The sequence below is a fragment of the Dryobates pubescens genome, chromosome 9 (assembly GCF_014839835.1).
Source record: "Dryobates pubescens isolate bDryPub1 chromosome 9, bDryPub1.pri, whole genome shotgun sequence".
Lineage (NCBI taxonomy): Eukaryota > Metazoa > Chordata > Aves > Piciformes > Picidae > Dryobates > Dryobates pubescens.
In genome coordinates, this window is record NC_071620.1 from 21484172 (window position 1) to 21496315 (window position 12144).

The 12144-nt window shown below is 41.5% G+C and overlaps 1 protein-coding gene across 1 annotated transcript in view; it reads left to right on the forward strand.

The window, feature by feature from the left end:
- DDC (dopa decarboxylase) overlaps positions 1-6282 on the forward strand; it is a 47954-nt gene extending 41672 nt beyond the window's left edge. The window contains 2 exon segments of the mRNA XM_009906540.2: positions 1366-1467; positions 6058-6282. Of these exon segments, the coding sequence (XP_009904842.2) occupies positions 1366-1467; positions 6058-6282 (327 nt within the window).
- Positions 6283-12144: the final 5862 nt, after the last annotated feature.

Consider the following 12144-nt stretch of genomic DNA (forward strand, 5'->3'; position numbering starts at 1 on the left):
AAGATTGGCTGTTTGCATAGGACACCAGTATGCCCAATATGAAGGTTTTGAAGAAATGTTTTGATTCAATATAAACAATGTTTTTCTATTTTGAGAAATAAACAAACATCAGAAAGCTATGATTAAGATTGCAAAATGTGTTGGGTTGGATTTTTTGGTTATGTTTCTGTAATTCCTGTTTTGTGTTGTTCTTGCCCTTCAGGGAAATTCCTGTGAGATTAAACATTTTGTGTTTAATTTTTGCTTGATAACTGTCCTTTGACTTACAAAAAAGCAAAGTGCAAAAGCTGGAAAAGACATGTGCTTAGTTGTTTGGTTTTGTAAAATTATTTGCAATCATAAATATATCAAAACTAAGGAACTTCATTTTAGATGATGCTGATAATTTTTGGTGTAGACTGGCTATTGCACAAAGACAAACTTTAATTCTGGCAGCTGGTTGCTGTTGTAGTTTTATCTTTTTATTATTGTTTTTTAGGGTAGTGAGCACTACACTGGTGATAGCCAGGGAGAGGGGGACTTGGTAAGGTACTACAGGGACCTGATGATGATAGGGGTTCTTTTTTACTAAGTGCTTTTGAATTAATTTTCTGCTTGGAAGAAAGTGAAATGTAGTATGAATATGTAAGCTTCACTGACTGCTGTTAAGACTTTCCAGCTGGTTGTTAGCATGCCTGTTGGTATTCTTCCTATTTATTTGATTTTGGAAGAGCACTGGTTTCCTATGCGTCAAAATAATTGTTCTGGCTTGGTGTCCAATGTCATTCCCCCCCCACCCCCCAGTAACTACTAAACAAGTTGGCTGAGATTTTCTAACCATATTCTTGGTTATGCTGCCAGTACCATTCTTTTTAACAGAACCTTAACAGCCAGCTCAGAAGAGTGAGCAAGTTATCCACTTCTTTAAAGTTATTCTCATATTAAATGAACTATTCTAAAAAGCATAACTTTCCAGCTTATTTTGCACTGGAATTGTGATTGTTTTCTTGATGTAAATCAGTGCACCTACCCCTTTCCCCATAGAAACCTTTGGACTCCCTAGCCATACCCAGCAAAAACTGACAGTAGTAAGAAAACTGAAAGAATAATTACTGTTAATATAGATTTGTATAAAACTGTGATGAAATGTTTCACTGAGAACCAAACAAGTGCTGCCTAAGACAGACTGAGCTATTAATGTTGTAATGGCTCAGTATGGTCGCTGGAATGGGATGAATGTTGACAAAACCAGATGGTGATATGTAACCATTATGACATATCAGAAGAGGGAACAGAGAAAAGACATTAGGGATGGAAACAATATAGCACATATTTTCTCTTGACTATCAAATTTATACAATGTAGTTACTACTTTTTTCTTCTCAGCATGTCAAGCTGTCACATCTATTTGAAAACCTAGTCCTTCAGGATGAAAGATTTGAGATCTGTGCCGAGGTTGTCTTGGGACTAGTGTGTTTTCGTCTGAAGGTAAGGCAGCTAAGACCTCCCGTTTCTTTGTCACGTTTTGTAGCAATATGATAATTACCATTGAATATAGTCTTTGTAGTTACTATACTTTGTTTATTAAGGAAAATAAAAGGAGTTCCTGTAGATCAAAGCAGATCAATGGAAGACACTTAAGACAATACTGTTATAAATTATTTGAATGATGAAGATAACTCAAGTGTATTATGGTATGGAAATACACAGTCAAAGCACACAAATGGTCTACTCAGTCATGCAAAATGTTATATGCTATGGTTGATAGGCTTTGGTGAAGATGATTTTAAAAATATGTTTCCCTAGACATTTGTAGATGATGTGTGAGAATATGTGTCTGTGTTACATATTTCTTGTCAATTTTCTGTGTGCATATTTAATGTTCCATTATGTATATCTATATAATGACTATAATTAATGAAGATTAGAGTAGTAGAGACTTTTTGTGTTCCATAAAGAATACATTATAATTTATAAAATCCAGCAGTCAGACCGGACAAATTGGAGCATGATATGAGTAAGAATAGGTTGCACAGGAGGCCAGCTTCCCAATAGCCCTTGGCCCTGGTCTGTTTTTTTCCTGACCATGATCCTTTTTTCCCTCTCTGCTTTTTTCCCCCCCCCAAATCTCTGTAAAGGCCAAGTTGACTGACATAGAGATCTTGCCCAATAGAAACTAGAAAACTCACTCTGCACTCAGAGCATAAGAGGGGTCACTTGTCTAATCAGCTATTAAGAGGAGATCAGTGTCTTTATTTTAAGTAAAGGACTCATTTAATAAAGGAGCTCACAACTGAAGCCTCAGTGAAGGGCTGGATTGTGACGCTGAATCCGAACATTAAGCAACAACAATAACAGCACGGGTGTTTTCTAGTTCACATGATACCTAAAAGAGCTTTTAGCTTTTCTGAAGGCTCAGAACTGCATCTTGGCTCCTGGGTAGTATGGTATTTCTACTTCTCACAAATGCTTTTCTCAGCCATTCTGTTGCCCCAGTTGCCCCAGTTTGATGCAATTTGCTGAAGGAACTAACAAATCTTTAACAATGAATTAATGGTGGCATAGGTTCTGTAATAGGAAAATGGGTTTATTTTAGTTCATATTTTTAAAAAAAAAACAAACCAAAAAAACACCAAACCCCAAAACAAAGCAAACCAAACCACCAAGATGTGTTACTAGGGGATCAGACAGGTAAAAGAATGTGTAGTTATTTTTCCAGAAAGTGAGAATACGAATATAATTTTTTTCCTAACAAGGACTTTTAAAACAGTGTGAGGAATAGATTTTATGGCTTTTACTGCTCAATAAGAAGATGTTGGTTGTAGCCTGCTCTTTCACATGGAACAAGCAAACACTAGTTTTGCAGACTCAAAGACAGCTGTTAAGTCAGTGCTCTACATTTACTTTAAAGGAGCAAACACATGTGCTGGTGAAATAGAGCATAGCAACACAGGAATTGTCACTTTTGATCAGACCAGTAGTACAGCTACATCTGTTCTCCTGTCCCTGATGATCCAGAGGAATAACTCAGATGTACAGGGAAAGACAGTTTTGCATTAAGATGTAAATACTGCGCACCTAGCTAAGAAACTTTTCAATGTGTTATAAAATAAAGGCATGGTTCTGCTGAAAACCAGTGCAGAAATGGCAGCATTTTCATCGCTTGCCTTCCTTGTCAAAACAAAACACAAAAACTTTAAAATTAAGAGCACTTACCAGAAGTCTTCACAACTTTTTTTGCTTTTCAAATCACTCTTTCAAAAATTCTCCTTGATTTATAGAATTCATATTAAAATGCATCTTAGAAGTAGTAACTTTTCTGTAGTTACAGTAGGGCTGAGACAGGGGACTTGAACCATAATGCTGCACAGCTGTGTGAAATAACTTCCCTTCCTTTGTTCTTGAGAAACATTTTACCTTTTTTTTTTTGTTGCTTAACTATAAACTTCATTTTTTTTGCCATTCACACCGTTGAGTAGACTAATAATCCATAACCTCCATATTATAACTTACATTTCATCAAATGTATCATGCTGAAGGGTTAAGTTTTTGCCTTCTTGTCATGTCTGTAGATGAGTACAAGTCAAGTTAGTAATATCTCCAGGGGAATGAGAATACTGTCTTACTGAAGCCGACAGACTCGATCACAGCTGGCTTTTCAAAGCTCTGGGAGAGAATTAGTCACTACTAACTTCAATTTGACTTGACACCTGAGTGTCGCAGCAGTCCATCGGGGCTGCTGTGAGAGCAGAACACAATAAAGACACATGAATCCTTTTCCTTCCTCTCTTGTCCCTGCCAAGGGCATTAACTTAACAGCAGATGGTTATTTATTAACTTATCATAAGCAAGCTTGCTGATGATATGAAACTGGGGGGGATAGGGAGGTGGCTGACACACTGGAAGGCTGTGCTGCCATCCAGCAAGATCTGGACAGGGTTAAGATCTGGGCAAAAGCGAACATCATGAAGTTCAATAAGGACAAGTGCAGAGCCCTGCATCTGGGAGGAATAACAACAGGCACCAGTACAGACTAGGGGTTGTCCTGCTGGAAAGCAGCTCCATGGAGAAAGACTTTGGAGCCCTAGTGGACAGCAAGTAATCCATGGGCAATATGGTCTTGTGGCTAAGAATGCCAAAGGCATCCTGGGGTGCATCAAGAAAAGTGCGTCCAGCAGGTCTAGGGAGGTTCTCCTCCCCACCTTGTCTGCTCTGCTGAGACCACACCTGGAATACTGTGTCTAGTTTTGGTCTCCCTAGTTCAGGCTAGAGATGGAGAGCTAGGAAGATGATTGTGTGACTGAAACATGTCTCCTGTGAAGAAAGACTGAGAGCCCGGGGACTGTTTAGTCTTCAGAACAGAAGGCTGAGATGGTATCTTATCAACGTCTATAAACAGCTGAGGGGTGGGTGTCAAGGTGAAGGTGCCAGTCTCTTCTCAGTGGTGCCCAGTGACAGGACAATGAACAGTGGGTACACACCAGAACACAGGAGGTTTCACCTCAACATGAGGAGACACTTCATTATGGTGAGGGTGATGGAGCATTGGAACAAGCTGCCCAGAGAGGTTGTGGAGTCTCCTTCTCTGGAGACTTTCAAAACTTGCCTGTATGACACAAAACTGGGAGGAGTGGCTGACACACCTGAAGGCTATGCTGCCATTCAGAGAAACTTTGATAGGCTGGAGAGTTGGACAGGGAGAAATTCAGTGAAATTCAACAAGGGCAAGTGTAGAGTCTTGCCAACAACCCCAGGTATCAGTATAGACTGGGGACTGACCTGTTGGAGAGCAGTGAAAGGAAAAGGACCTGGTGGTCCTAGTGGATGGAAGGTTGACCTTGAGCCAGGAAAGTGTTCTTGTGGCCAAGAAGGCCAATGCCATTCTAGGATGTATTAGAAGGGCTGTGGTCAGTAGGTTGAGAGAGGTTCTCCTCCCCCTCTACTCTGCCCTGGTGAGGCCACATCTTGAATATTGTGTCCAGTTCTGGCACACTCAGTTCAAGAAGGACCTCAGGGAACTGCTTGAAAGAGTCCATTGCAGAGCCACAAAGATGATTAAGGGAGTGGAACATCTTCCTTATGAGGAAAGACTGAGGGAGCTGGGGCTCTTTAGCTTGGAGAAGAGGAGACTAAGGGGTGACCTCATTAATGTTTATAAATATGTAAAGTTGGGCTTAGTCAGAAAAAGGTTTTGCTCTAACTCTAATATGATGCAAAACCAGGAGAATAATGTTTCTCCTCAGTGCCAATGGGAAAGTGTCTCCTTTATGTTTTGTTTTAATTTGGAAAAGACTAAGCAGGCAAGTCACAGCTGTGCACAAAGAGAATGAAGTACACTAGAAGGAGTTAAAATTCAATACTGCATGCATGTAGAGTCCCGCTGACCTTCTGCAAAATAATTAACATCTATCTTTGTTTCCCGGAATACAGAAGACTCTCTACTTCCCGTGGGAAGTCCAGGTCACCATATTTCTAAAATTCTGCTCCCACAAAGCCCACTCTGTAGGATTCAGAACTTGAGGAAAAGGCTTTTTTAGAGTGTCTGCTATTAGTATGAAACTCACTTATGATAGAGTTACATTACCTTTACAATAGTAATTCTTAATTAGGGTAAGATTTACATCTTCATAGTCAAAACACTCTCCTACAGCAGCCATGATTAAAGAACACTAGAAAGATTGTTTTACAAATGATAGAACACTTTATTGCAAAACCTCCTTCCATATTTGTTTGATTAGGTCTAGCAAAAATGTAATGAAATGGGTATAATAATGAATGCTTTTACTTCAACCTACATAGCTCATGACCTTAGGTCACAGAAATGCAGCTGGTTGTCACAAATGTCCCAGTGTGAAGGCTGCTTCTAAACCTTAGTTAATCCATAAATCTCTCTGTGGCTGAGAAACTCTCTCTTGCACTGTCATCTTTGTGTAATCCTTTGATGGCAAAGCACTGAGAGATGAGAAACTGGCTGCATGCTATTGCTGGTACTTGGGCTTGGCTTTTTGGTGGGATTCATATATGCCAAACTTGCTTCTGAAATTCACCACCATATCCATTGAATTGCAATGATTTCAGGGCTCAAATGAACTAAATGAAGCTCTTCTTAAAAGCATAAATCAGGCCAAGAAGATTCATCTGGTTCCATGCTATCTGCGAGAGAAATTTGTGCTACGTTTTGCTATTTGTTCCCGCACGGTGGAATCCGCCCACATCAAGTTTGCCTGGCAGCACATCTCACAGCTGGCAACTGATCTTCTGAAAACATGGGAGCAAAACCACCAACAACAGTAACAGCAGTGAAGTAGCAGTGGGGAGGAGGTTAACTGGCTTCCTCTGCATTGCCAAGTTTTATTTTAAGGGTGGGTGGGAAGGTCAAATTATGAAGGGAAGGAAAACAAGAACAAAACCTGTTGTTACATAGCCAAGCTGCAGTAGCAAAATCCTTGTGAGCAAGTTGTATTGTAACCTTAGTCATTCTCTGTGTGGTTGTTTCATCTTGCCTGTTTCCAGGGGCTTGAGCTATCATTACCAGTTTATATTTGTTGAAAAAGGCAATGGAAATGGAAGGGTCAGTGCTGCCTCCATTGTCCCCATTCACTTCTAGCACACCCACTCCTTTCTTCACAGATGGAACTGTGAGATGTTATAACCAATTATTTTAACATTACTATGACTTCAGAAAGAAAGTGCAGGTTGGGGGAAGTTTATAATGCTGTTCAGGTCTTCTCTAAACAAGCATGCGGAAGTGTTGCCGTGATTTGGGGAACTATCCCGTCATGAGAAGCTGCAGTAATTCTGTACATGAAGTTAGGACTTAAAAACTCTTTCATTACATAGCCAGATCAAGGGGACAAGCACTAAATTAATACTAACTGTCTTCATGGCAGGTTCTCTACTTTGTCCTAAAGGGTTTGCATTTAAAACAGTGATTTTGTCAAATCTCAGCAAGTAGGTTATGCCGGCTACAGATTTTCACTTTGGTCTTTCACTGGCCCTCTTAAAAGCTCCTTCTTAAGAGTACTGTCAAAAGCCATGTGCTACCTGGTAGTCTATATTTTTAACTGAGTTACTATAAGCAGTAATTACTTGAAAATAATCTCTAAACTATATTCTGTGACACAAAGTTGTGATTTCTTTTTACGACTGCCATTCTGATCACTTCATTGTGTAATAAATCTTTGGCAAAATACGCCATGGTGCCACCATCAGTGGTTTTCTTTCATTAGCACATGAAATATGAACATAATGGGGGGAAAAAAAAAAGTAAAAAAATTAAAAAGTCAAATAATGTGTACTTGACACAAACCATTGACATGTCATCCTGTCAAAGGCACATCAGGAGGGGATATAAAAGTCGGAAACACTATCTGACTTTAATAAGAACTTCTGCCATTTTGAAAATGTAAATTCCAATTATTTCTATGTCAAACACCACAAAATACATAGCTACCCTGCAAAACATGATCTGTAGGATTAATTTCTGCACTTGCATTTTTTGGTCACTCTGTTTCATTTTGCTGCTTCTATTAATTTCTGAAGTATCTTGAACCACTTGCACAGTTATTAAGCTTTCTTGCTCTATCCCTTGCAAGAGTACATCCCATATTTGTGGAGTGGCAAGTAAATGATGACACATGTAACTGGACAGTTAATTTGCCACATAGTTTGGTCCCACTCTCTGCCTCTCCAGAAGGGATTAAAGAGGTTGACTACGGATTGGGTGGATTTTTCTGGTGGTTCCTAATCACCTCAACTTCTGTGGTGGAAAGTAGGAGGGTTAGTAATAATATGTGTGCAATTGGTACATAAAAGATGGGCATTAATCCTGACATTTAGGAAAATCTGACCAAGTTCTGCATTCGCAGAATGTCAAGCTATGTGACTATGGGAGGTGAGAGCATACTACCCTTCAGTAAGGCTAGCCAGTGGCTATGTTATCTGCCCAGACAGAAAAAACTGGTTACTATTTCTCTAAGGAACTGATTTCACTACACAGATGAAGCAAGGGATGACAATCTTGCAAAACCAAGTAATATTCAACAGGTGACTGAGCCATTCCAAGAGACACTACTCTTATCTATAGTATTAGAAATTTTGATAGTGTCATTCTCTTTCGCAGAACTAGTAACAATTTAAACTTTTCTGTAACAGCACAATGCAACAGATTGGTGGACCAAAGAGAGCAATATCTAGGCACCAGGGAATTACAGATGAGTGTTTTGTATGTGAGTTATATAACTAAATATGTCCATGAAAAGAAGAAAAGAAGGAAGGAAAGAAGGAAAGGCAGGCAGGGAAGGAAAGCAGGCAGGCAGGCAGGAAGGAAGGAGAAAGAAGGAGAGAAAGAAAAGAAAGAAAAAGAAATAAAAAGAAAAAAGTAAAAGAAAGAAAGAAAAGGAAAGAAAAAAGGAAAGAAGAAAAAAGAAAAGGAAAGGAAAAAATAAAAGAAGAGAAAAGAAAAGAAAAGAAAAAAGAAAAGAAGAGAAAAGAAAAGAAAAAAAAGAGGAAAGAAAGATCAGTTTCTGATCAAAGCTATTATAGAATAAATCCTGGATAATTCCCCTGAAATGAAATGAGAGACACTTTGAGTTTATGTGACTATAATTGAAATTAAATTCTAACTAAATCTAACTAATAAGTATTGAAAAAGAAATGCATAAAGGCAACATTAGACTGAACATAAGAGGATTTTGGTGGAAATCCTCTCCATGGAAACCAGAGCAGAGGTGGATGATATATGCCTGTGTGTCTTAGACTGCTGCAGAACAGTGATACAGGCTAGAGGCACATTCAGACCCAGGAGAAGTAAAACATACCCAACAGCCCACAATTAGATTTAAGTCCATGTAGGTATCTGTGGGAAAATGTTGCTAATACTGACATTCACCTAGCATTTTTTCAGCATATGGGTATCAGTTTTAGAAGAGGCTGTAGTCCAGATTCCAAAACTCCTTTTGGAAAAAAAATTAATAATAAAAAAAGTTAATTTAAAATATTGTAAATGCAGTACATTGAATTGATTTGTGTTTTTAAAGAAATGATATATGTAAATCTCTAATTAATAGCAGTTACAAGACCCATGGAATTACATTTTCTCATGGCCAGTCCAAACCATGGAACTGAAGTTCACAGTTCTAATTTATCTGAAATCCTGAGATGACTTGAATATGTAATTAGGGAAGGCCTTCTTAGAATTCAAACTCCCAAACTGTCTTTTCCCCACATGATAATCCCATTGTAGGCTATTAATGTTAGATCATCTGAAGATGAAATCTGGGCTATGTAATCAACCCGAGAAAAAAAGTACTTTAAAGACCATTTCGAAAGAACATAGTTGCTGTTTCTGTGCTGTAGCTCTGCACCTTATCTGTGAGAACTACCATATATATGAGTGGTTAATACGTAAACCTGGATTTATTGTGCCTTGTGTACCAAAGCTAATATAGTCTGTGCTGATTAGTACTGTTTGATGTGAAAAATAAATAATTACAAAATGCTAGAATTGTACTTTAGTGGAATACCTACACGACAAGGGAGGCAGTGTAGCTACTGGAAAAAAAAAAAGGAGGGAAAAAAGGAACTTTGCTGTAACCACGCCTTCTCTTTTTTTTATTAGAATGTTAATACAATAGTTACATTCCAAATGACAATTATATTTTATTACTGATGGTGAAATACTGAAAGATAGGTATGTATGAAAGTATACACAATGTTCTGCACTCTGGAATTCATCAGTATTGTCAAAGCTCTAATTTTCTCTAGCCTTCACATAGATGACTCTGATCGTGGTGGGTTTTTCTGTTGTTGTCTCCTGTAAGGACACTTTAGTTGATAAGCAGTGCTCACACTGTAGTTGCCTTACAACAGTAGCCTAAACCTTGTGTATACTTGAATTGCTCCAAGACACGAGCAAATGAGTAATAAAATGGAGAACCCTGAAGACTGCCCCCTGGTGGGGGCAGATTAAATAATCATTGATTGATAATGTCTATGTAACAGGTAGTCTGTATGACCTCAATGGAAAAAAATCAGATGTTTTGAGCTTTTCAATTTGTAAGTTGTCATGCTCCTCTAAAATCTGTATCTAAAGCCTGCTAAACAGACATGTAGGTTTTAACTGGCAGCATTAATAAATGGAAACAGAACTATGACTATTGCCTTTGTTCTTTACCAAGCTTTTCTCATTCATGTCAGGTGCACTGTAAGGAGTCCAGCTTCCTCACTCAGCCCACAAAATTCTGATTTTCACCACTGGTGACTTTTTCTCAAGGTTTTCTTTGAACACATTGCAAATGAGAGTTCCTGTGGGAAGTTTCCTCCCTAGCAACACAAGCCAGAATACCTGACTGTAACCAGGGTCAATGCCATCCCTTCTGTAAAGTTCTGCATATTCCTATATCTGGTCTCCACTGGAGCCAGCTGCCCAGCTTCAGCTTAGATCTCTACTGGAGCCAGCTGCCCAGCTTCAGCTTGGGTTTGCAGCTTGGGTGCTGTCAGGTAGGTCGGAAAAGGCAGCCTCCCATTTCATTAGCCCAGTCTGGCTGCAGCCTGTGTTCCCAAGGGGAGCTCTAGGAGCTTGCAGCTGCAGGGTCCATCACTCTCCATCCCTGTGCAACCAAGGGCAATCAGAAAAGGATGCACTGGGGGAAATTTGATGGCAGACTGTTAATCCAATTTGGTCTTAGATGATAGTGTGCACAGTGGAGCAGACAGCTTAATATGCTGTCTGCACTAATGGTGTAACAAGCCTGCTGTATAACAAAAACCTGACAGTAAGAAATGTTTCTCTTGGGAAGTCAAATGTTCACCCACACAAAAGTGGCTATGTTAATACCAGAGGTGTAACTGCAGTGTAGTGTGCTAATTTGTATGTAGGTTGGTGTGCTAATTGGAATGTGGGTTTGTATGATCCAGCTAGGGACTCCACGATCAAATTCAGTTCATAGGACACATCCATCTTGGCTACCATCTTTTGCCCTGTCAGGCATCATGTTACTCATCTTGTCCTTCTGCCATTCTTCAGCAGCTGCTGCTGAGGCTTTTAGCAGAGCTGTTCCCCCCAGATGCCTGTTCAGAAGCTGTTATATTTATTATTGGCTTGTGATGCTGGCTGTGGTGGCTGTGACAGCCTTGCAGCCAGTGCCATGATGGCAGAGATGAAGTTAGCAGGCACGGAAGGCAGGTACTGCCTGTGCAGGTGTGGGTGCCCATCCCCTAGCACCCCAACCATCAGGTGCACCAGGGCTTGCACTTGTGCACATCTCTCCTGGAACTTGTTTCCTGTGGAGCTTAGCCCACACAGAGGGTGGTCTCTGTGGACAGAGCCCTGGCCTGCTCCAAACTGAATCAAGGGCCTTCTGAGAGGAATAAGCAGCGGTCAGCTGGGCTACAGTGATGGCAGGCAACTGCCCTGTCGGTCCGGGCAGCCATCGAGCCCTGAACACGAACCGCGGCTCTCCTGCTCCTGCATTCAGCGAACGTCTCCCTCACAGAACAGCTCATCTTCATCTCCTTTCTCTGCTGCCACTGGAATCGGCCCGATGGGCGACACACCTGCTGGAGTTTATTCAGTCCTCTAGCGCTCCCCTTTTCGGCTGCTCTTAACGTTCAGCTGCAGGACCAAGCTGCTTTGGAGACCACTGCAGCCTTCCAGGGGGCGCCAATTTCTGGGCAAGCAACAGCCCCCGAAAAAACGCGACGCTTCTGCACGCCCCCGCCACGCACGCCCCCGCCACGCACGCCCCCGCCACGCACGCCCCCGCCACGCACGCCCCCGCCACGCACGCCCCCGCCACGCACGCCCCCGCCACGCACGCCCCCGCCACGCACGCCCCCGCCACGCACGCCCCGCGGCCGGGATGGAGCCAGCCCACCTCCCAGAGCACGGATCTCGCGCCCATTGGAGGGCATGCGCCAAAGTCCCAGCCAATAGGGAGCTGGAAGGCCCGCGCCCGAACTTCCCCCGGCACCCCTCCCGCTCCCCTCGCTCCAGGACTCCGATTCACCCGAGCGCGAGCTCGATCCCGAGTCCTGATGACGCAAGCGCAGCGACCTTCGCACTGTCCCACTCGGCCCTCCCTTCCGATCTCTGATTGGCTGCGCCTGGCAGAACCCTGTTACTCTGTGGGGCGGGAGGGGGGCGGGACGGGGCGTCGAGCGGGA